This window comes from Aspergillus niger (assembly GCF_000002855.4).
Source record: "Aspergillus niger supercontig An12".
NCBI classification, from domain to species: domain Eukaryota; kingdom Fungi; phylum Ascomycota; class Eurotiomycetes; order Eurotiales; family Aspergillaceae; genus Aspergillus; species Aspergillus niger.
The window spans coordinates 2278359-2302225 of NT_166527.1; the positions used below are offsets into that span (position 1 = coordinate 2278359).

General features: G+C 48.7%; 10 protein-coding genes and 2 non-coding genes across 12 annotated transcripts; 6 read left to right on the plus strand and 6 right to left on the minus strand.

Moving 5' to 3' along the window:
• Positions 1 to 466: 466 nt before the first annotated feature.
• Positions 467 to 3338, plus strand: An12g09720 (uncharacterized protein; the record flags this gene model as incomplete). Its single annotated transcript, XM_059743680.1, has 11 exons — positions 467 to 524; positions 594 to 1165; positions 1233 to 1277; positions 1401 to 1678; positions 1737 to 1842; positions 1896 to 1999; positions 2055 to 2214; positions 2279 to 2426; positions 2494 to 2657; positions 2706 to 3086; positions 3261 to 3338. The coding sequence occupies 11 exons, from the start codon at positions 467 to 469 to the stop codon at positions 3336 to 3338; spliced, it is 2094 nt and encodes a 697-aa protein (XP_059606980.1).
• Positions 3339 to 3781: 443 nt separating this feature from the next.
• On the minus strand, positions 3782 to 3871 carry tRNA-Asp (GTC). Its single transcript has one exon. It is a non-coding gene; the product is annotated as a tRNA-Asp (tRNA).
• Positions 3872 to 3944: 73 nt separating this feature from the next.
• tRNA-Ala (CGC) lies at positions 3945 to 4016 on the minus strand. The gene has a single exon. It is a non-coding gene; the product is annotated as a tRNA-Ala (tRNA).
• Positions 4017 to 4681: 665 nt separating this feature from the next.
• On the plus strand, positions 4682 to 5834 carry An12g09750 (uncharacterized protein; the record flags this gene model as incomplete). Its single annotated transcript, XM_001395989.1, has 3 exons — positions 4682 to 5072; positions 5139 to 5582; positions 5653 to 5834. The coding sequence occupies 3 exons, from the start codon at positions 4682 to 4684 to the stop codon at positions 5832 to 5834; spliced, it is 1017 nt and encodes a 338-aa protein (XP_001396026.1).
• Positions 5835 to 6139: 305 nt separating this feature from the next.
• Positions 6140 to 7898, minus strand: An12g09760 (uncharacterized protein; the record flags this gene model as incomplete). The annotated part of the gene is made up of 3 exons (XM_001395990.1): positions 6140 to 7164; positions 7217 to 7282; positions 7331 to 7898. The coding sequence occupies 3 exons, from the start codon at positions 7896 to 7898 to the stop codon at positions 6140 to 6142; spliced, it is 1659 nt and encodes a 552-aa protein (XP_001396027.1).
• An 871-nt stretch (positions 7899 to 8769) lies between these two features.
• Positions 8770 to 10582, plus strand: An12g09770 (uncharacterized protein; the record flags this gene model as incomplete). The annotated part of the gene is made up of 4 exons (XM_059743681.1): positions 8770 to 8877; positions 8937 to 8955; positions 9168 to 9410; positions 9726 to 10582. The coding sequence occupies 4 exons, from the start codon at positions 8770 to 8772 to the stop codon at positions 10580 to 10582; spliced, it is 1227 nt and encodes a 408-aa protein (XP_059606981.1).
• Positions 10583 to 11137: 555 nt separating this feature from the next.
• On the minus strand, positions 11138 to 12365 carry An12g09780 (uncharacterized protein; the record flags this gene model as incomplete). The annotated part of the gene is made up of 3 exons (XM_001395992.3): positions 11138 to 11242; positions 11334 to 12267; positions 12358 to 12365. The coding sequence occupies 3 exons, from the start codon at positions 12363 to 12365 to the stop codon at positions 11138 to 11140; spliced, it is 1047 nt and encodes a 348-aa protein (XP_001396029.3).
• Positions 12366 to 13018: 653 nt separating this feature from the next.
• An12g09790 (hypothetical protein) lies at positions 13019 to 14366 on the minus strand (the record flags this gene model as incomplete). The annotated part of the gene is made up of 5 exons (XM_001395993.3): positions 13019 to 13093; positions 13233 to 13329; positions 13396 to 14126; positions 14183 to 14275; positions 14325 to 14366. The coding sequence occupies 5 exons, from the start codon at positions 14364 to 14366 to the stop codon at positions 13019 to 13021; spliced, it is 1038 nt and encodes a 345-aa protein (XP_001396030.3).
• Positions 14367 to 14838: 472 nt separating this feature from the next.
• An12g09800 (hypothetical protein) lies at positions 14839 to 15555 on the plus strand (the record flags this gene model as incomplete). Its single annotated transcript, XM_059743682.1, has 3 exons — positions 14839 to 14973; positions 15027 to 15332; positions 15382 to 15555. 3 exons carry the CDS (start codon positions 14839 to 14841, stop codon positions 15553 to 15555), a joined length of 615 nt encoding a protein of 204 aa, XP_059606982.1.
• A 601-nt stretch (positions 15556 to 16156) lies between these two features.
• Positions 16157 to 17497, minus strand: An12g09810 (uncharacterized protein; the record flags this gene model as incomplete). The annotated part of the gene is made up of 4 exons (XM_001395995.3): positions 16157 to 16275; positions 16397 to 16641; positions 16723 to 17155; positions 17215 to 17497. 4 exons carry the CDS (start codon positions 17495 to 17497, stop codon positions 16157 to 16159), a joined length of 1080 nt encoding a protein of 359 aa, XP_001396032.3.
• Positions 17498 to 20125: 2628 nt separating this feature from the next.
• Positions 20126 to 20968, plus strand: An12g09820 (uncharacterized protein; the record flags this gene model as incomplete). Its single annotated transcript, XM_001395996.3, has 3 exons — positions 20126 to 20270; positions 20338 to 20721; positions 20838 to 20968. The coding sequence occupies 3 exons, from the start codon at positions 20126 to 20128 to the stop codon at positions 20966 to 20968; spliced, it is 660 nt and encodes a 219-aa protein (XP_001396033.3).
• Positions 20969 to 21565: 597 nt separating this feature from the next.
• Positions 21566 to 23435, plus strand: An12g09830 (uncharacterized protein; the record flags this gene model as incomplete). Its single annotated transcript, XM_001395997.3, has 8 exons — positions 21566 to 21655; positions 21720 to 21919; positions 21991 to 22097; positions 22146 to 22495; positions 22553 to 22607; positions 22663 to 22825; positions 23060 to 23324; positions 23400 to 23435. 8 exons carry the CDS (start codon positions 21566 to 21568, stop codon positions 23433 to 23435), a joined length of 1266 nt encoding a protein of 421 aa, XP_001396034.3.
• Between the last annotated feature and the right edge of the window lie 432 nt (positions 23436 to 23867).

Sequence of the window (23867 nt, forward strand, 5' to 3'; positions counted from 1 at the left end):
TATGGGATAAGATGAATGAAGTTAGATTTAGAGAAAGGATAAAAATAGGCTGGGAATGGGTATCATTATTTTGGGTCATAAGGATTTAAACCTTGGGACCACAGAAGGTTGAAAGCCATCATCAGGGGGAAGGTGGCAACCGTATCCCGCCAACTACCTTTACTCTCAATAGTCAGGTGAGTAGCATAGGGGTCCAGGCCCGTAATTTGGGCGCATGTCTCTCTTTTGCGTCAATATACAGCTACTCCTCTGTCTCACTTATGGCGTCGGCTCAATCTAGGTCTCGTCAGAGTAGAACGAGCACTAGTATATCATGTCAAATTTCTCTGCTTGTTGCTGACTCTGCTCCATATCCAGCACCCCCTTGTGTCTTCATTGTGCCTTTGTCTTTCTATCTACCCGTTCCATCTAGTGCAAACCAACATAATCCTTGACCAAGGATCACCCTGACCACAGCCAACCAACCATGGAAGAACGTATTCGGAAGATAGTCGTAGCTGTGGATTGCGGAACGACACATTCGGGTAAGAGCCCTTGAAAGTCGGCAGCTGCGCGAGCATAGCTCGACTGTAGGCATTGATTAATTTGAGCAGGCGTCGCCTGGAAGCACCCCGAATCCGAGAACAACGTGCATTTTGTCGACAAATGGCCCGGGGGCACTCCAACGGACATGCCAACCCGGGTACCGACCCGAATTGCCTACCACGATGACAATCCCTCCCTTGACAAAGACAAGGCATGGGGCTACGAGGTAGGCTCAGGTCATGTAGCAGCTTCCTGGACAAAGCTGCTATTGGAGCCTGGGGTTGAGAACAAAATCATCCTGCATAGCGACAACGATGGTTGGGTAAACTCGGTGGGCATTTTTGCCCGGCCTGGAGGCAGAGATCCGAGCCGTATCGTTCAAGACTTCCTGGAATTGCTCAGGAAGCACGCGGAAGCTCAGATCAAGAAAAGGTGCACAGATCTTCACCATGCCATATTGCCCTTTGCCTATGTTTTCACCGTCCCGGCCACGTGGTCGGAGACAGCCATCACCGCTCTGAAGCAAGCTGCTAGCAGAGCAGGGTGTCACGGAGTTGATGGCGAGGAAGATCCTCTTATCGTTTCCGAGCCAGAAGCCGCGCTCACGACCATGATTGGTGACCCTACTATTGGCATTAGGGTATGTCTTTCATGCCGTTATCTTTCCCCACCTCCGAAGGTACTGGAAATATTGACGCTGGAATCAGGCAGGAGATGGAGTTGTTATTTGCGACTGTGGAGGAGGTACCTTAGTGAGTCCGCTTTCAGTGCTCACACCATATGCTGGGTTTTCGGCTTACCACTTCAGGACATTGGTGTATATTTGGTACATAAGAAAGCAATTGGAGCCTATACGACTGTACGGACCCATACAGGTACGTTTCTTTCATGTTTTTAGGGATACGAGCAACTTCTCAAAACAAGCAGACTTCCAGGGCGGCAGCACGGAAATTGATCGGAGGTTCTATGCTGTGGTTTCGAAAGATCACATTAAGGGGTTCGGCGAGTTGAGGTGCTACGAAACTTCACCGACAAGCATACTCATGAGAAGTTTCGAGAAGGCCAAGCGTAGATTCCAAGGCACAGTCGACGCAAGCCTTCAAAATCTAGCTTACAGAAGGAGAGGGAATAAATGTTCCTTCCAGTTCACAAGGTCCGTTTAGTTTCGTCATACGTTGTGTTGACGACAGTATCTAATAAAGCAGCAACAGTGTCGACATGCTGAGACTTCAGTCCCCGGTGATCACCAAGATCTGCTTTGTCTTGGAAAACAATATATCCCAAGGGCATCGAGACTCCGGAGGGCCGATCGTGAAGGTGAGTGAATATCTCATCGTCATCTTTTTGCACAAATGCTGACAACCACTCAGCACATTTACCTTTCCGGCGCAATGGCGCGGTCAATTTACCTACGTAGCGCCATTGAAAGACTTTTCGCGAAGTCGCAAATAGAGATCCACCATCCGAGATTTTCGTAAATCTTCACCTCCCAATTTTCTTTTGCAAAGGGATGATACTGAAAGGTTTAGGCAAAATGTGGTCGCCGGGGGTGCCGCCCTTTGGGCGTACAACCGCCTCCGCTTGGTGGAACTTCTACACCATCATTACGGGATTGAGACCCCTGCTCCTCCTGACGGTGCCATGGAACTTGACGGCAATGATCCCCCTGTTACCTGGGTCCTCAGGAGGGTAAGCCCATTGATAGTGCACATTTATGCGAATGCCGGCTGACAGAGTGACGATATGTCCACAGAATATGCCATATCCATTGGGTGAACCAATTGGTGCATCGCAAAGCACTGTATTCCCCTGTCGAGTGTCACAAGATTTTCCCTTCTCAGTCATCAAAATATATGACTCGGATCAGGACGTTCTGCCAGAAACCGCTAATCCGGAAGACGGTCCGTATCACCTTGCAACTTTCACAATCTTGTGTCCCATGTGAAGAAACTTCTGGCCAATAATTAGGTGTACGGAACATCGGCCGTTTGTTCTGCGACTTTAGGAAAGCCCTGGCAACGAGTAAAGTGAAAGTTGGCGAGATTGTTCAGATCGATGTTCGCTTCATTGTTGAAAATAGTAGAATACATGTGAAGGCAGAATCTCCTGGCGCCCTCTTTGGAGAAACAAAGGTCGAGTGTTTCTACTGACGGAAAGGGGGCTGGTTATGCTTGCTGCAGGACATGGCATCAATCAGGATGTTTGGACAGTCCTCACCATTTCGGGCGAATAATGATTATTTGACGACTAGGTTCTTTGCTCCTATCTTTGTTATGTTGAAAAGTTTGTGCTCTATTCCCGCCACTTCTTTGTTGCTTGTTGTCATTTCCTTTGTATGGAACCGATGGTGGATGGCATTTCTCTCTTCAACTCTCGTGACTTTGAACTTTTCGGGGTTTTCCTTATCTCCAATGTTTAATATGATCTGCTCTACCCAGAATGGAATTGGTACCTTGCGTGTTCGCTTATTCAAGATGGATACAACACAAATCACAAATACCCCGGGCTCACATTGGCTGCAGGGAGATGTAAAGGATGAAGTATTCAGTTCGGCTGGTAAGGTATTTTTTGTCAAGACAAAGGGTCAAGAATATATGGATTTGATCTATCTGATCTCAAGAAGATGGTTGGTGGTTGGAAGAGGTGGTGGTCGGAGACCACGCAGGAAGAAAAGGCGAAGGATCAGCTGACAGCTGCCTGGCTGCAATGAATCTCTCAACATATTTCATTACTAGAGTGCAGTTGCAGCATCATGGAGAGGGTTTACGGGTGCTGCTGTACAGGTTTCACTCGAATACATCACCGCTTTGTAGTTTGCGTGACTGTAAATAAATACATGCTAGATCCCTGCACTCACATAGCACGCTCCCATGGGAATTTTGTTTTCTATGCCACTTTTCTCATTTCTCTCTATCTCTAGAGTATTACTAGACCCTGTGAGCGTATGCGTCTATGATCAACGGTGAGTCATCTGCAATATGACCTTTGAGTTAACGAGTAACCATTGAGTCTGACTGATTTTATAAAAATTATTTTGACCACGGAAGAGTTTTAGTAACTGCATTATAATGAAGCAGGACCAAGGAAACACCGGATCGGTAATATATTGCAACACACAGATAAGGCTTTCGGGTGGATAATCTGCTTAGTGGTAAGAATGAAGACCACTATCTGAACAACAAAAAATTAGAGCTCGTTGGGAACAAAGCTGGCAATGAAGAGGTGGGGAAACAAAAAAGGGGCGGAAAAAAGACATCTCCCCGACTGGGAGTCGAACCCAGGTCTCCCGCGCTTGTTCCCTAGTGGGATTGACAAGCGGAAATCATGACCGTTAGACCATCGAGGATTAGTTGTTGAAGTGGGTCAACGTTTGTTGACTTATGTAAGATAGTCAAAGACCAAACCTGAAGAACAAAAAGTGGACTCGCCGGGAATCGAACCCGGGACCTCTCCAATGCGAATGGAGCGTCATACCCCTAAACCACAAGCCCATCTTATTGGTAGAGTTTGAATAGCTTTGTTAGATAAGGCAGCAGGCTCATTCCGTTCATATTGTTGGATCAGAATTGAATCGGGCATTACTTATCTTTCTGATCCAAAAGTCGAATGCTACGCCATTCTAGAATTAATGCCGGGTTCTCGTAGGTGTTTGNTTTTTTTTTTTTTTTTTTTTTTTTTTTTTTTTTTTTTTTTTTTTTTTTTTTCATTTCGTGCGATGTCGCTATTCCAGCACTTGCTGGTCCTCGGGATCCGGAGAAAGAAGCGGGGAAATGCAATGTAACGTACTAACCTGCCCAGGTGGTGATCGAGCTCATTCGCACTCGTCTCGAACCTGTTCATGTTCCTTTCACCAGATACCGTAAATTTAAACTATCGAGGCCTTAAATTGGGCAAGAGCTTTAGCTCTACATATGTATGGTTACATTCCCCCCTACTACGGCCTCCTCTCTCGCCCTTCGTCTTGTATTTTGAGAGCCACCTGCACTGCACATCTTATTTGGCTCAGAGATATTCTCACGACCTTACCTTCGTTGACATATCCAACACGTCTCTTGTCTCATAGTCAAGTTCTGATATCAGCTACTATTTGTGTTTTGAAATTGCTTTACATGAACGCACAGGTGAAACCTCACCCGCGATATATAAATCCGGCGTCATGTACCGATTCCCACCTCGTATCGCTCGTCGGACCCCACAACTACTCACCCCTGCATCATTACAAACCCCAATCGGGAAATACTACTACCATGATCGCAAGCAATCATCCCACCCACATACCATAAAGCCATCAAAGACCGAACTAGCAAATAACCAACTCGCGCCACAAACCCTCGAAACAGCCATCCACTCCCTCTTCCACGACGGTCTAATCATAATCGAAAACGCCATCCCTCACGACCTGCTCGACCAGCTAAACACAAAAATGATCCAAGACGCCTACACCCTGCAAGCCAGAAACGAAAACAGCCCTTACAACTACAACCCAGGAAACATCCAGCAAGACCCACCCCCAACAAGAGAATACTTCTCCAAAGATATCTTCCTAAGTACGTGATTGTCCCCCCAAGCCACGGTTTCCACCACCACTCAAGTACTAAAATAATCGACCACAGACCCCCTCGCCATTCAAATCACCTCAACAGCCCTAGGCCCCCGTCCTAAATGGACCTTCTGCTCAGGTAACACCGCCATGCCACCAACCAGTACCTGTCCCCCCACCTCGCAGCCCGTACACACTGACGCGGATTTCGATCATCCCTCGCATCCATTCGCCTACGTTATCAACGTCCCTCTGGTTACTATGACGCCTGAGAACGGATCCACGGAAATTTGGCTCGGCACGCACGCGGACTCAGGTCTGCATCTGCAAGAGGGGGCGCATGGTGCGGATCGAGCTAGTGGACGGATTAAGGTGCAGGAGTTGGAGAAACGTCGTGCTGTGAGAATGCCCTGTCAGTCTGTTGTGCCGAAGGGGTCATTGGTAATTCGGGATTTGAGGCTTTGGCATGCGGGCATGGGGAATTGGACGGGGAATGTGAGGGTCATGTTGGCCATGAGTGAGTAGTCCTCTTTTCTTTTTGGTTTGGTGGTTGTGGTAGGTTGGTGTTGAGTAACGTTGTCGTGTAGTTCATTTTGCGCCGTGGTATCGGAATAGAATGAGATTGGAACTCGCGGAGGAGTTGAGGCCCATGGTTGAGAGGGAGACTGGGTTGGAGATTCCGGTTGATTGGGTGTCCGAGAAGGAGGCGTTGGCGCGGTACTTGAATCGGGGCTTCGGAAATGAGTATGATTTTAGCCAGGAGCCGTAGAAGTAAGAACTGGTTTGGGATAGAAAGATATTGTCGCAGGTGGTATAATACATAGCGTGGCTGAGTTACACAAAAGTGCAAGTATGGCGCGTTTATGGACTACACTGAGAGAACCCATCATCACCAATAACTTATACTGCTATCTCCTAGGCTACTATCATAAATGTTACCCTGAAATAGGATCCCCCGCTCCAACGCTGCCACTAAAAGCACTTGCCACTAGGTACCATGGGTTGGACGAACAGGCACCTCCCTCACGACGCTTGACCTTCACGGGAGGACTCCAACCAGTGCTATGCATACCCTTATCCGCGATAGAAACGATCCAACTTCAAGATCATATACTCCTCCCAATGACTAGTTGCTCCAATTTGGATTTGGGATTGCGCGGCCCCGTGCTCGTGTTGTCCAACCGAAGCTGCCTTAGGAGGTAGCACTTCAGCCTTAGTTCTCACTGAACCAGTAGTCGTCAGAACCCTTCCCCTGGAATCAATAGCTTCCGCAGACACAGCATGAATCACACGACCTGGAAGCGACAGCGCAGTCTCAAATCCAGTTCGCTTCGCATCACCCAAGAACTCGCGCGAGCCGTACTCGTCAACCACGCTATAAAACCGCCAGAACTTCGTCTCAGTGTCACCGTTCCAGGAGACATACAGGGTTGTACCTTCATCGTTCTGCAATGATACGATGGCCGGCGTCTCATTAGGGAGTCCGGTCCAATTATACCGGAAAGCACGGTAATTCTCGACGCCCTCGCCCAGAAAGCCCGAGTCCATGTAGGCGTGTAGGATCGGAGTGCCGTCAGGGCGAAATTCAGTCAATGCACCTTCTGAGCCCCAGTTCACGAGGACGTTGCCGTTGGGTAGCAATTGGGTGCCTCCTTGAGACTTGGACAATAGACCATCGGGTGGCTGGAAGGCTTGGACAATGGTTGCTTTCCAGGTAGCAGTGTTGACTTTGATAATCTTGCCTTGTGAAAATGGGTGGGTGTGGACTTCGTGGCCGCGACCGTTCTCGGTGCCGTGGGCGGAGTTGTCATACAAGGATATGACCTCGGAGTCACCGTCTTTGGAAACAAACCGAGCGTGATGTTGGAAGCAGAACTTGACGTTGGGTCCTAGTTCGAAGTCTGACTTGACTCCTCCCAGGCGCCAGATGATCTCACCGGTGCTGCCGTTGATTTTGTGCACGGCGCAGGCATCGCGGGCTGAGATCAGGTAGTTACCGTCCGTGTCTTTGTCAACGGAGTTGATATGGAAGTAGTCCCAAGCATCTGAAGAATTATAGCCTGCCCCAGCCTGGCCAGGATTTATGGGGAGGATTGCCTCTGTGAGAGTTTAGTTGGTTGCATGCGGGTGCTGTGGAAAAGGAAGACCCACCGTCGGGAAGGACATGATCCAAGCTGGACCACTCAAACAGAACATCACCAGTTGCAATGTCAAGCTCTGCCGATACAGTTAGCTTTATACTTCTCATGTGAATGAAATCCTTACCTTGGATAATAGCATCCACGATCCACTGTTGCTCCGCACTGGCTCCCCAGGGAGTGAGGTCCATTGGCACAGGCTGGTAAATCTGTATCAATGCCGTCTCCTCATTGATGACGTGAAACTCATGCTTGTCCATAATCTTATGGTTACCAGCACGCAGCTCACGAATGGTCTCGTAGTGCTGATCCAGGATTGTGACATGACCGTGACCATGCCCATAAGCCGGGTTATGATCACCCTCGAAGCAGAAGAGGACGTCCTTGCCCTTCCATCGGGCTTTCTGAAAGTTCGTAGCCCAGATGGAGTAGTAGGAGTAGCCAGACCAGACCAACTCACCATCATCCCGAAAGATGTAAGGAGAAGCCTGGCGAGGGCCGTGCATCTCTCCGGGGCCATCTGCGATACCAGCAAAAGGAGCAACAAAGAGGTATCCCTTCTCCACATCCGCGGCTGCAGGGATAGTAATGTTCAACTTGGGCGGTGCCAAGTCGGGGCGCGATTTAAACTGCCAGTCAGCTGCCACCAAAGGAAGCAGCATTGCAGTGGCTGCAATAAGCCAGGGTGAGCGCATGATGCGTGCTCAGAGCACATTGATCAGTCTCAGATCTTCTCAGCATCTTCAAGGATGGGTACATTAACCTTAGGTGAAGTCGATGCACTGTATTATGAATTCCCGGAATTCAGGTTGAAGTAAGTCTATATCTGCCGCAGACAGTGAGATGGTAAAAAAGTGCGGAAGAGGGGAGTTGAGATGGAACTTTATACGCCTCTCGAAAAGGCCAAGCCCTCTCTCGCAAGCGGCAGTGATTCTTGCGTGCTTGTCAAACCCCGCAGCGGGTTGACATGTTCCAATGAACTGCCCGCATCTAATTGATGAGCATTGTGTGCGCACTCTGATGATCTTGCTTTCTATGCTTCCGTCGCGACTGTAGCTCATATAAGTCAATTTGGTTGAGGCCTTTTACTCTCGCATTCCCCCGAGTCAGCGTATCGCTCATCCTAAAGTCCCTTAGGCGACCTTTTTTTTAATAGCGGTTTTACGAAGAGTATAATAAAGGAAAGCACTGGTGTTAGTAATTTCGGGTCGGTCAGGCAATCAAGTAAGCGAACGGCGATTTCGAGATAAAAGGGAAGGCTTGGTGCTGATCCATCCACCTTCTCGGATGCAGTTCCGCAGGGGGACGTAACTTTACTTCTAAACTCACCGGAATATCGAAGCTGACCGGCAGTATTCTACCAGACCATGACCGGTATTTCTCACCTGTTTTATTAGCCTCTTTGCACCTGCTACCGGGGTCTCCTCGGCTACTAGGACAGCCGCTAGAGTCAAGTAGAAGCGCCATTTCCTCGGGCGAGGAACCCCGCGCTCGGGGAAAGGCAACCCGCAAAACCGAAGCCATAAATGAATATAAGGCCTGCGAGTATTTGTCGAAAGTGATTGAATGGACGAAAGTGTTGAGTATCGTCGCAAGAATGATATATATCCAAACTACACCGAGCCCACGGCTGCGTACGTGATAGGCCAAATCTTCACGAGCAGGCCATCAGGAGTAAGTACTTTGAGAGCTGCATTAGCACGTAATGTATAGCCTTCTGAAACTGGAAGCAGCTCTGGCATTTGATTGATGGTGAGAATGTATTCAAGAAAAGAAAAGAATGAGAACGAGCGACGCACGTCCAATGTCATGGGTGGCACCATTCGCTTCCAGGTCACAACAGATCTGGGCGAACTTCTCGAACTAGCTAAGAGTTGATCAGAATCTCTCCCTTTGCAGATAGCTCGACTGTGTATGTAGTAATGCCCAAGGGGCGTGGGGACCGACTAATCTTGCAAAAATAGGGGATACTGGGTGTCATCGTCGTATTTGGCCCTTCTACACCAATGTGGAGGGTTGGGATAGGGGAAAGGAGCTGCAGTTTCGAATAATTCTATGCTGCTATGTACAAGATGTTTCTATGCCGCTCTCGCATCGTGATGCTGTCACGAATTGTACTTCGCACGCGGGCCGCAAGATCCGCAATCTCAGCAATTCTCTGTCATCTCTAGAAATTTTGATACATAGTGCTCACGCGGAAGTGGTAGGTATTACTGTGGTACTCGATTTGTTTATTGTAAACAGGTTGTGTGGCCAGAGGCTTTCTGCCCAGGTCATATCAGGGGGAGCAGTGGTGGCAGGATTGATATGCCAGCCTTGCCATTCCTGCAGGGCGATTCACCCCACAATGGACTCCTTACTAACCAGAGTCTAGCAACCCGGCCAGATACGCCTCCAACAGAGTGATCGATCAACAAATTATCGTGGCTTGCCAATTAGATAACAGAATTTGGGGCTTCAATAGCTGAACGTAACCAAAATCATCACTGAAAAGTCTTTAAGCAAAGCTTGTTAAGTTGTAGTTCTCTTAGTACGTCGCATCGCGGCTGAAGGTACTCCCGTTGTGTGCACAATCCATCCGCCGTCCGGTGTGATTCTTGATATGTTCGACCATGTTTTGCTCCTCGCTCCAGGAGGAGGGACCGTATACTTTGGCGATACGGGTGAAAAGTCCTCAGAAGTTGTCGAGTATTTCGGTTGTTACGGTGCCATTATTGGAAGCAGCATAAACCCCGCCGAATTCATCCTCTCTACTGTCACGTCCACGAACGAAAGCTCGCTGGACTGGCCGACTATATGGCGAGTCTCCCCTGAATACCAAGCTCTGGGAGCAACCAATCCGCAGCTAAAGTCCACTATCACCAGCAGGGAGATCAATCTTATTCCTTCGCAGCCTTCGGAATCCTTCTCGCAGACCAGATACGCTCTATCCCTCTGGGTTCAGACCATCACAGCAACCAAGCGCAACTGGGTCTCTGTCTGGCGGGACGGGATGTACACCAGTAAAATGGCCAAGTCCCTCTTTGTCTCCATTTTCATAGCCTTCAGTTTCTTCCACGCCGGGTCCACCCTCCAAGGTCTACAAAACCAGATGATCGCCCTGCTCCTTCTTTCCTGGATTATATCTACGTCCTGCGCCGATCTCCAGGACATCTGGTTCCGCAAGTGGGCCACTTTTACGGCCCGAGACGAATGCGACGGCACATTGCTCGTGCTTTCTTATTCGGTGGGCGATGAGTATCTAGACACGCTGGATTATTTGTATGGGCAGCGCTGGAGTGTTTGTGGGCTTTTGCTGTACGAACTTTGTGTTGGTTTATGCGGTGGTTACGTGCGTGAGGGTTCAGTTAAGAGGTGGGTTGAGATTGGATATGTTTGAATATGTGATACGATGTGAAATAGAATGGTAGACGTCCGAAGCGAAAGAGAGAGAAACTGAAAAAAAAAAAAAAAAAAAAAAAAAAAAAAAACCAATAATATTATAATAATAATACAACAGAGAAATAACCCCCTTGACGATTCGCAAGTAACAAATACCCAAATGCTCGATTGTATCTCCTAAATCTGGTGATTGAACTGGTAAACCTGGAATCCACGCCGGTAATGCACACTTGCTGCGCCACGTGGGGCAATGGTAGCCTAGTCCTGCGAGGCGATGAGCACAATTTCAGGCGACAAGGGTCGGCTCGCTAGCTTTTGGCCTGGGGGCCGGCTGGCCTGGGGCACATTGAACGGTGCGTGGGGGATGTGCCAATATGATGGACTAGATTCTAATGGCGTGCTCCACCCGATGATATGTTATTGGGCAAATTGGCTCAGGCCGGCTCAACGCGCGGAACCGACCCGGCCTACGGAATTGGAGTTTGTTTTTAGCATGAAGTATTCGCTAGAGCTGTGGAGATTCTGGAATACTGTGAGCTGCCCGGATATTGCTTCAGAAAGTAGAATGTTGGGGGCCAGTGCCCAACAGCTTTATCAGGTGTTCAGCTGCGTACAAGGCATTTTCCAGTTGAAGCGAACTAAACCCAAAGATAGAAAGCTATTTTCGTTTATCAAAGACCGCTCTATGACTTTTTGAAGCGAATTGTGCCACTTGATCATCTATAATTGCAATCGTATCACTTCCCTACATAGCGAGCCACCACGTTATTCACAATCTCAGACACCTCCTTCGCTCTACTAAAATCAACCGAATGGCCGGAGTCCAACTCAAAATCCTCAACCTCAGCCCCCTCTTTTCTCATCATATCCACCATCCACCTCTGATAGTCAACAGGAACCGTCATATCTCTAGTTGACAAGACATATGTCACAGGGATATCCCTCCAAGCAGCCCGGTTCGCAGTAATAGGTTGGTACATGCACTTGCCATTCCACCGCTGGAGGGTCCCCAGATACCAATCCACCTCGGAATCAGCCTCCTCCGGACCAGGCGTAACAAGTAGTCCCTTAGGATCGCGGTCCACGCACGTCCCATCTTCGGCGAAATCAAATGCCATGGGCATCAACGACGCGTGACCGAACTGGTCCACGATGTCAAACATGCTTCGTCCTTCGGTAATGGTGAAGGCGGACAGGGAGACAAGATGCACTACTCCGCCTGGTAGACCTTGCTTGCTGCGGTTTGTGATTGCCAGGTCCGAAAGACCGTTGGTAGCTACTTGGCCGCTGTAGGAATGTGTGATCACAATGACATTCTTGCCGGCGTCGGCGAGGTTCTGAGTGTATTCGCGGAAGACAGCTGTGTCGGTTTCTAGATCGGCTGTTGGAGGCCGTGCACCGTTCATTGAGTGTAGCGCGGGGACGTGGACTTCATGGCCAGATGACTTGAGGAGGTTTGTGAGCTTGTCGTATGAGTTTGGGGTGTGCCAGCCTCCTGGGATGAGGAGGATCACGGGCTTGGAGGTAGACATGGCTATTGTGTGATAGGTAGGAAATTGGGGATGAGATGAAGTGTGATTAGAAAAAGCAGAAGGGCTGAGAGTGTTTGGGGAAATACTTATACTCGCGTCCACAAGGGTGGGGTAGCGTTTGGAAAGACAAAGAGAGAATGGGAAGGCAAGGCTGTGAGCTGTTAGTTAGACTATATCGATCTTCCAGTCAAAGCTACGCTTAGTGGTGAGCTAGTAGTAGCCTAGACATCTTAGTGCTTACCATGGCATGGTGGCCGTTCAAGGGTTGGATAATTCCACGCACGGGGTCACAACCGTGTTTAAGTCCAAGAAATTGGAAACTGGTTGTTTATGCCTTGCCTATTGCATACAGAAAGCATCCTATGTGCGCCAGTGATCGAATTGGGCTGGCCATTCTCAGGGGAGGTGCACCAATCCCATTTTAGCGCCCAACAACACCGCGGAGTACTCAAAGTGAGATCCAACGCGCCTTACTTCAATTACGTCTCGGAATAGTTTGACCAGGTTCAAAGCCATGCTACGAGCGAGAAGCGCTGTGAATGACGGACTGCAAATTACAGCATGTCGTACTAGGCCTGATAATATCCAGAACAAAGACGCCGTTTCTACTTGAAACATCTGTTCATAACTACACCTTTCTCCCTCTTCCAAAACGATCAACTCTTACCTATCTCTAATGATCCTCTGGTTCCAATCGACCCCTTCGATGATACTATTCCGCTAAGATACCGGTCTGGAAGTCCTCAGCATAATGACATAATGACACTCATACCCCACCTCCATTAAACGGAAATGGATTTATGCGTTGACGAGCAGAATGAAGACAGTGAAATAAGTAGAGAAGATGGTGACACACTGTGGCTTTTAGTCCATTCAGGGACCTTTTCAGGGAAGTAGTGCGCTCAGTAATGCAACTCAACCTTGGAAATAGCAGAGATTTCCTGCCTAGATGGACTTATACCTACCCATTCCGACCCCTGTGGATATTACAGCGCTGTTTAGTGCAACTCAGTAATATTCTGTAGACTCGGAACTCCACTACGGATATGAAAACGTTCTCGTGTTTGAGCCAACACGCTAGCTGGCAGCCTTGTCGCATACCGTTTATACACGTACCCTGCCCAGACAAAGGTCGGAGCGTTCGGTGATACGGTCCACACTAGGATCCATTGTTTGAGTCTGAAATATTTTGATCCGGATACGGGGTATGTATCTGTTGTGCAAATTGAAGCTCCAATAGTTGTATTTCAGGTGAGCCCATTAATATGAAATCTCCTACTCTGAGGTTTCTCCGCGGTTTTCGTCCAAGCTATAGGGAGGCCCTAAGGGTGCACCCCACTTATAGGATTCGCCAATCTCCGCATTATTCCAGCACGCACGCTCCTTGAGATAACAAGGGTTAAGATTCGCAATTTCGGCTGCGTGCATCGCTTTCTCGCGATAGTAACGGATTGCTCGTCCACACTCGTCGTACCAGATGATGAGGACAGTCCCTGCGTCAGGGCCTTCGGAGGCCAACGTTTTTTCATCAACGATGTAGATGTGTCCCGCCGCTAAACAGAAGAGGTACTCCGAATAAAAGCAAACCCAAGGGTTGCCATCCTCCTCTGGGTCATAACCGCTTTCCTCGGCACGCTGGGGATCCGTCTCTTCAGATTCAATTCCCTCTTCTAGGGCCTCCTGAAGATTTTCTTCGTATTCTTCGAACAAACAAGTATTATCCAGTAGCTGTGGGACACGAAGAAAAATCTTCTCCCAGTTGGAACCAAAGTTATACAAAGATGAGTCGTTGAAAACTGTAGCTGGGCCGACGACCTTGGTATCGATGTAATCTTGAATCCGGGCCCACGAGCCTTCTGTAGAAGGGCCGTAGCAGGTGCGGAGCCAACATGGATTCTCGTTCAATCCACGCTCAGCAGGTAGGCGGATACGATCCAATAGCTCTTGACTAGGTACTGGAAGGCCTCGAACAGACCTCTTCTCTAGTCTTCGCTGCTGGTTTCGATACGGCTAATCCGTTATATTAGTTTTCTAGTTGGAGCAATAAGGGGCCAAAATCAAATTACCTCGCGACTGCAGACTCCGAGTGCCACATATTTAGCGAAAATTTCCTCGCGTTGGGCATCAACGGATAGCGGCGAGTCTTCTTGCCAATGCTCCTAAATTATCGTCAAAACATGCATATAATCGCTGAGTAATAGGTCTTACCAGAAGGAACAGATCAGCCTGCCAGGCCGTAAAGGTTGACATCTTGCAGAGTAATCTGAAGGATGCTGGTGGGACAGAGTGAGAGAGTTATTCGAAATCGTCTCGGTACTTGAGCCCTGGAGATGAGATGGCTTTCTTGGCAAGAGCTTATCCAAGGTGAGGTGGGGAATGTCTTAGAATCGATGAAAGGAATTGTGCAAGCGAAGCGGAGTTCGAAATAGGATTAAGAAAATCGGATATGAGTGGAAAGAAGAGAAAAGAAGTGAGGGGATAAAAAGGATTTGAAGATGGTGAGCTAAACCTATACTAAAGGGTCCTCCCCACTATTATAGTTTGGTCCGCTCTCGCTCGTCTTCCGGCCACTTTTCGACCCGGAGTTCCGCGATAGATTTCATTACGAGATGGCCGCTCAATGATGTTCTACATTGTTTGAATTTCTTCTCATCTTGACTACTGTGAATTTGAACATCATCTTTTCAGTCCTGAATTCATTCATCTCATTTTATAAGGGAAGATGGGTGCCAACACCAGGTCGATCTCGATCTTGGGATCAGTGACGGTTGTTCTAAGTCTGGCTGTCGACGCCGTAGCATTTCAGTTTTTCAATTCCACTCCATCCGGCATCCCTTCAACTTGCGGCGATATCCTGGTGAGAAATATCACGTGTGATGAGCTCTTTTAGTCTCTGCAATCGCGAGTCAGCTATACATTGTGAACAAAACCCTCGAAGTAATTTGCGTGCCAGACTGCAAAGACTTGTTCTATGAGTATCGCTCAACCGTGGAAAATGTCTGTGGAACCACAGTGTATGATTTCCCGGGCGTCAACCAAAATGTCCAAAGCTTCTTGGACCCTCTGGCATGGGCTTTCAATGTTCCTTGCCTGACTAGCGGCGATGAATACTGCTATTTGGGCATCACCAACCGCAAGAACAGCATTGAGCCTTGCTCTGACTGTTTTCTACAGTATGAGGCTGCTATGCTAGGCTCTGTGTATGGCAGACAGCACGTTGATCCAGATTCATTCTCCTCTCTTCTTTCGTCTTGAAGTGTACCAGGCTCAAGCTACCCTTACTCGACACCAACGAGCACCAGTGGTTCAACAAACTCATCTGCTACTAGTTCGCCTATTGCAACTTGCACCCGGTCCGCTTACACTGTCCAGGAGAGCGATAGCTGTGACTCCATTTTGGAGGCACATGAAATTGCTACGGATATTTGCATTCGGTTAGAGATGAAGATAATATAACTTAGTTTAAGCAGCCTATGGGATTTGATATAGCCGGATTATCCCTGATTTCAGGAAATACTAGTAATTACATTTAGAAAAAGATTATTATTAATGGATAAATCACAGTCTAGAAAATTATTCTTCATATTATTCAGACTGTCAAACACCTGTGCCGATGACATGGTGGTAATTTAGATATAAATGTATATATAGTAAGTAGTAAATCAACACAAGATACGAAACGCGCTATACTAATAATTACTTAGTGTAGTATACTATTTATCGCATTACGTGATGAATACTAATCCAAACTAGAAAGGCGAAGGGTGCGGTGTAGATGAAGCCTGGCTGGTGTGGCGGTAGCGCCTCCCATTCTCAGCTGTATGTAGCCTTTTAAGGTGATGCTCTCAGTGGAATCAGTGACACAGTGCATGACCGTCGACTACTCTTGTTTGACTGCCCACGAGTACTGCACTTCACATCAATGAGGCGTCAATCCTACTAGAAGGAAATCATCTCTGCCAGGCGGTCCCTCTTCATCACTGGTCATGTGACCGTCCGCATGATTAGAGCACGTGATGCAGGTATTTGCACTGTTTGTCTTACGGCTCGGGAAAAGTCCGGGTCTCAGCGGAAGGGACCGGATCTCTACTTCCGGGCAAGTCTAGCCTACGCGGTTCCACGGGGCATTGCTCATCGGGCATCATCATACGATTATTGTCTATCTATTCTATCTCAACATCATTATCATCGTGAGTAATAATACATGTTGCAACAATAAGGAACAAGAAATCGTGATCATGTCTACTGGCGAACCAGCACACCACGGTATCTCATCTTACCCTCGCGCAGGGTCTGCATCGCCTCCTCAATACCCTCCTTGTTCAAGGGGAAAGTCATGATAGTGGGGTAGATCTTCTTCCTAGCAGCGAACTCGAGAAGGCTGCGGATGCTCTGGCGAGAAGCGACCAGGGAACCCTGGATGCGGACACCCCTCCATACGAGGCCGAGCATGGGCACCTTGGCAGGCTCGAAAGCCACGGTCAGAGGGTAAATGCTGCCGTGGGTGGCCATCAGGGGAATAAGACTGCATTCATGTTAGCTAACTAGCACGAACAAAAATAATAAAAATAGGAGAGGGGATAAGGGAGGCAGGAGGTCAACGTACGAAGGGTAATCAACACCAGCATTGCCGCAAAGCAAGAGGTGCTTGACGGGCTTGAAGCCCTCAGGAACCGCGCCACCAGACTTGAAAACGTGGAATTCAGAAGCACCAAAGTCCATAGCTTCCTGGCGCTTGGACTCGGAGCTGGAAAGGACAACGACGTGGCAGCCCATCGCAGCAGCCAGCTTGATGGCAACGTGACCAAGACCACCAATGCCCATGACGGCGACGCGGTCAGTCGAGCGAATGCCATACTCGCTCAGGACGGTCCACACAGTAGCACCGGCACACATAAGAGGAGCAGCGTACGCGGAGTCATAGCCATCGGGGATTGGGTAGACGCAGTTGGCGTCCCAGACAGCACCGTAGCTGAAGGTTCCATTGTCGAAGTCGTGGAAGCCGTACTGCTTCTGGTTCTCGCAGTACTGGTCCCAGCCTAATTCGAATGGGTTAGCCTGGACAATGATTGATTTGTTATGCATGTAGGGGAAGTACCAGTAGCGCAGTTGTCACAGGCAGTGCAGATGCTGTGGGTGTATCCGAATCCAACACGGTCTCCAACCTTCACCGAGGTAACACCGGGGCCAAGAGACTTGACGATTCCAATACCCTCGTGACCGAGCACCTGGTTGGTCTTGAGGTAGTGCTCATCTGTGCCGCAAAGACCAGAGTGAGTGGTCTCAATGAAGACCTCGTTGTGTCCAAGGGTGGAAGTAGCCTTGTCAGCGACAATGCGACCCTCGGCAGAGCCACGGAAGACGTCGTACGTAACGCTCATGGTTGGATATTTTATTTATTGGAAAATATGAGGGGTATCTAGAAGAAAGAGATGTGGATGGATCAACTCGAAAAAATGGCCTTAACCAGTCTTTATAAACGCCCCATGTCTACGATTTTGATCATACATTATTAATAGGGACTGCTCCGAGCAAACCGAAACGGCTCACGGCGTTGCTGCCATTTGAGTAACATTATCCTGGTGGAAACCCAAAGAACAAGTGAAGAAAACTTCACGTCGGCCTCTGTGGAGTGCAATTCAAGGAACGTTAACGGCAAGTTTGGTCCACCAGATCCACCTTCCAACCGCAGATTTTCCGAACCAAGTCCGCATGTCGCATTCGAGAATCCAGGGCTTGCTCCTCGCGTCTCGAATGAAAAGAATGTCTTTATACGCTCTGTATATCATATCCCTTTGGCTCACCTTGAGTGCCAAGGTACCGTTGACAAAATTTAAGTAGTTTTTGGTTCGAGATAAGGTTTTTCATGACTCTTTTCGCATCGGTCCCGACAACGGGCCGAGAAGAGAAGAATTCGAGAAGAACTTTTATGGCGCCACGGATCCACTCGCTGCCGTGCCGAGGCTGTTCGATAATCAATTATCGCCTTCCCGAGACGTTGTTGTCGATCCCTTATTCCGGGTTTAGAAACCCAGGGTCGAATTCTCACACGTGGTATGATCCAGCAGATTATTCGCAGAATATTGCTACCTGGACGTTATTGAAATATTCACGTGGACCACTAAGGACTCTTCACGTCATACAGCCATGGATTATTATATTAAGAACGTTGCCGCTAACGCACATCATTGTGGGAAGTGGAAACCTCTCGCGTTAAATTTTTGTCTCTGGCCGGGATTAGCCCCTGTGGCCGTGCTTTGCCTTCACCCGAGCCTTGTTAACGTTAGCCTGGAAAGAAGTGAGGCTATGTGGTCATGGCTTGTATCAGTCACATTGACTGGTAGAACTGAACGGCCCTACTCACCGCAACTCTGTCTTGAATATTCTCCCAGTACTCCAAGAAAGCTCAAAACATTTCGATAAGGCAAACGTTGTCAAACAATCGTCCACAAATGCTTTTTGTAAAAATGCTCTGACTAACACAGACTATGAAGTGCGATAACTATCTTTGAGACATTGCTAACGTTCTCATCCCCGCATCATAATGTCTTCTCCTTGATAGCGACTATTGGGTGTCGGCATTGGATGCTGCTGTGAAGCGTTGTCCGCTGTGTCAAAATCTTGGAGCAGTTTATCGGAGACGAATCATGTCTTCCTGGATATGAACTGGCTTGCTTGATAAAATTTCGGATGTGGAGGTTCTAGATCGTAGCCTACCTTGCAGAAGCCAGTAGGCGTGTCAATTGGAGAATCATGTTTACTTGAATGGATCCGATCATGTTAGTTAGACTCTCCTTAAATGAATTTGGTTTGTGCGGGGACCAGAAGCCACTAGGATCGGAATGCTTCATTATCAGGTTCATACATCAGACGAGTGCCTGTATAATTACTAGGATGGCTGTAATGGATGCACTACGCCTCAGGTATACATAGTCTTCTCTTGTGGATATTTGATTAATCGAGTGTTAAATCTCGACTCGTCCCGATTTGCATCTGTTTTTTCTTCATTTTTCCCTGTTCCTCAATTTCCCCTGGACTTTCCCTTTCCCTGTTTTGTATCTCCGCATCAACCATGGTTCCTGCCAGCCTACCACGTCTAATTCATATATCTCCATCAGGATTTGCATACCTGGACACCCCAGCCACCGAATCATAGCCGAAGCTTATCACGTCCCGGTTGTCTCATCTGATGCCGTAGAAACGCGCGCCGTGTCTCTGACAGATTTTCCAGTTAGAGCAGTACTGCAACGTTGCACCGAATCACGCTAGCTGAGCTCTATGTCCCCTTGTTTGGATCTGGAGTGACATATTTCATGATTCCTTGTCTCCCGTCCAGTTGACTTGTTAGCAGTTACACGGATGTCCAGTTTTTGTGGTTTATGTCCAAGGTCAATATTGACCATGCTGCCCTTCATCACTGGCTGTCTTCATTCTACGATCATGAAGTATATTATGACGTGTCATCTATGCAGCTTCCTCTATATAGAGTGCCTCTCCTTCGCCGATGAAAGTCTCCTGCCTCAATACTTAGTTGATAGCACAAAAAACAAATGGTTTCGCCCCAAAGCTTTCCAGACACAGTCAAACTAGACAGCCAAAAGCTTGCATATAAGATTCATCGATGCCTATATCATGACTAAGCCAGAATATGTTTTTACTCGTGACTTCCACGACGACAACCGGGACGTTTGGCTTAATTTACTCCATGTACACCTGCTAACTAAAACCGCAGGATTAACCTTCAACATTACCTGTGGACTGAATTGTTCGGCTACCACATTCACCCTTCCATCCCTATCAGCAATCCAAACTTGAGAATTGCCGACGTTGGCACCGGAACAGGGTAGGTGGAAAAGAAGGCAATATGACAAAATGGCTCGCTCACTGCCAACCCTCCACGCAGAATTTGGTTGACAGATCTATCTCGTCGACTTCCGAGCACCGTATCCCTAGACGGCCTTGACATATCATTCAGCGCTCTTCCCCCAAAAGAATGCCTTCCTTCAAATATGACACTACATTCATACAACATACTATCCGAGACGCCTGATCATCTCCGTGGCGTCTACGATATTGTTCACGTTCGGAACTTTTCCTTCGTAGTAAGGGACTCAGAGGCTGAGAGTGTTATCGGAAACGTTTTACAACTATTAAGTATGTATCCACTATCAATCGTTTGGGCCCACCCCAAACCTTATATTGCGTGCTAAGTATATCACAGAGCCGGGCGGCTACATACAATGGGCCGAAGTAGATGCCCTTTCATATCGCATTGAAAAGACCAACTCGAACTGCAAAGACAAAGCCCTTGAGGAACTCATGCGCTTAGGCAGGGCGACGGATGATCGGATCACTCCTCACTGGGTTCCTGAGATTCCTTATTTCTTTCAGCAGGCCAAGCTACAAGAGGTGCAAAATGAAGTCAAGGAGGCTCCGCCGTACATGGCCGTAGCAAAGCATGAATGCAACCTGATTGTTCCAGAAATGCTCGCCCAGACGACGCAGGATTCGGCTCTAAGCGAGGGGCTTTCACGGCTCTTACCCGAAGTCGTGGAAGAAACTCATGGAGGGGCCTACTGGGCTTTCACTCGGCTTACAGTAGTTGGTAGGAAGCCCAGCGGTTAGCTAGATGGGTTGATCTAAATCGATTCGGGTGTAGGTGGGTTCTCCTGTTTACATGCAGTTGAATTCATTCAGGACATGACTGCTAGAGTGAAACAGAAAGAGGAAGAAACATCCACCCGACACATTTTAATGAGCAACGTATCGCGCCTTGCACATCAAAGGCTATCTCGTTTGCTATGAGCAACCAAGCTGCAGCATCTCATTCCCCTCTCTCTCGCCTAGAATAACCGGGTTTGATTCCAAAGGACACCGGAATAGCCATGTTCAAGCTTTGAATTTTGAACCTCCTACTCATGTCTCTAGTATCCATGAACTACCAACTCCTTAGCTCCTCAATCTATTAACGGCCGCGTTGGCAGTAGTATTGCGTCTCCAACTCAGCCGCACGGTTAAAACTCGTCCCATCCGTTACACTCTGCCGTCTGTCCTAACATTTAAACATCATAGCTCTGCCAGCTACTGACGACCACAACATCTATGGCATCCAGGTATTTCAGGCGCTGAGTCCCGGATATAGAGGGTGACGATAGCTTCAGAGAGCTGCATATTTCAATGCTGTCTTCATAAAAATTGTTAAGCCGGCCTGTCTTTTCGGGTGTGGGGATACAGTCGGCAGTATGTCATGCCATGAGACTATTTCTGGCTGTAGCTAGAGTTGAGGCTGACGAGATAAGATAAAATGGCGTGACTGGCCCGCCAAAGTCGAGTTTCGATCACGTCAGTACACTAGCTAAATGCCACCTACCCCCGCCTCCACCGCCACTCCATATCCATATCCACAACAATCAAGACTTGATTACCATCAACCATATCCAATATAAGCTATGCCTACTTCCATCGAGACTACCGTGAGCACACAGACCAAGAACCGCCCCACCGTCCGGCTCGCGGCCGTTGACGGGAATGCCGAACAGGTTCGTTATAACCCCGCTTTGCTTGCTGAAATACAAAGCATTTCGCTCACCACGCTTGCTACAGCATCCCAATTGGCTGGTCGAACTGCACACCAAGGGTTGGACGGTTGTGCGCGGAGCCCTACCTAGGGACCGAGCACTGGCGTATGCCGACAAGGGCTACGAATGGCTTGAAAGCTGGAATCTGGGGTTCGACCGCAAGGACCCGTCCACTCGCAAGACAGCAAATCTTCCCTGGCACACTCGGGGAGGGCTTTACAACGGGTTTGTCATGAACACGGGTATCATGGACAGCGTGGTTGTCAGCGGCAACACTAACACTGCCGGGAGCATAGGTACGGCATCGGTCACGAGCAGTTCGTATGGGATTTGAAGTCAGAACCGAGTCTTGTGGAGAAGTGGGAACAGATATGGGGCACCCGCGAGCTGCTAGTGTCATTTGGTATGTTCTACCCATTCTCTGGTTATGAAAATTTTACTGACTGCGCAGACGGGGTGAACCTTTCCTTACCCGAAAGGGAACGTCCCAAGTCAGACCCTATTTTCGCGCCGTGGGCGCATGTCGACCAGTCCCCGTTTAACAACAAATTCGACACCGTTCAGGGGATTGTGAACCTGCTACCCAACGGGCCCGAGGACGGCGGTCTGATGGTGCTTGAAGGGTCAAGCGCCTACTATACTGAGTTGTGGCAGCATTTTGACCAGAAGAAGGGCGAAAAAGGATGGAGCACGTGGGCCTTTCAATATGTTGACGACGAGATGTGCCAGTGGCTTGAGGCGAAGGGGTGCAAATGGATCAAGGTGTGCGCAGAGCCGGGCGACCTGCTGCTCTGGGACTCGGTGCGTGCTCCTGTCTTCAAGATATCTTGATTTCGTGGTTGGCTAACAGCGCACTAGCGCACGATCCATTACGGCGCCGCCCCTTCTTCGGTTAATGACCGCTTCGCTGCCTGTATGACCAACCCTTCATTCCATGCTAGTATAGGGATGCTAACGTTTGAACTAAGATGTCTGTTACAAGCCGGCCGCTGCCATCTCAGAGGAGGCCAAAAAGGTCCGCCTGCAGGCGTTTGAAGCGAAGCAGAACACAACGCATGATCCAGCTGATTTCCGAGCCAGGGAGTACCTGCCGCCGGCGGATCATCCTACATACGAGATGGCCACCAAACGGTCTCTACCGAGCCCAATGCTTTCGAAGCGAGCGAAGGAACTGATCGGGCTGGATCCTTACTGATGGGCTTATTACGGTCAGAGGTTATTTTAGCTAGCAATTCACAGTTAATATCTTGATACAAACTGCACTGGAATGCCTATGCTTTTTCTATCTATCGAAGCCACATATCAGATACCTGGCCAAGAGTAGATAACCGGGCTAAGAGACAGCTGCAGCTGATCGTGCAGCAGAACAGCTCAATCAATGGGGCATGATTCACCCCCACCCCACCCAGTAGCTACCCCAGACTACCTCATATTTGTGTACTCCAATCAAGGCCACTGCTTCGCCGGGTCGATCCGGGGACAGGCGGTAAGCCTTACGCGAAAAACAGGTGCTGGCTCGCTGCGAAGACCTCCCAGGCCTTTCGATGACGGTCAATGCTTGAGCATGACAAGCAAGTACCCAGACCTTGGCACTCTTCAAGCCCGGGGATACGGACAAACTGGCCCCGTCGTACGCAGTTTTGACTGTTCCTTGGGAAAACACCTTTCCAATCATGAGAAGCTCATGAGATAATGTCTTTGATAGTTTTGTAGCGGTGACGATATTGGCTGGTTCTTCTGATATTTCTGTGAATCGTTGGTATCGGCCTTAGCATACTTCTCCGGATAGTGTCTCTAGACAGGTGAACCGCAGTCTGTTGGCTTTACACAGAAGGTCGCACAGGGTGTTCCTGTTGTGCTCTCCGGAGGCAACAATTGTAGACGAATTTGTGTGAGGAGAACACAGCCAGGAGCATCATTCTAGTTACAGACCTCCCGAGCCGTCAGCAACCACGTCGTTCATCAAAAACCCCATTGTTGGGGGTACAGATGACAACACCGTCAACATGAAAGCACATGCAAAGGCAGGATTCCTCTCATTCTGGGCTCGGGGAGCGCCATTGATCTAGAACGGTGAGTACGGTTTTGAGAGGGTATGAGTCTGAGCTGGTGGATAATTAGGAGAAGAGAGATCTTGGGGAGAGGCTAGGTTGCCTGAGATGGTCGATTGGAT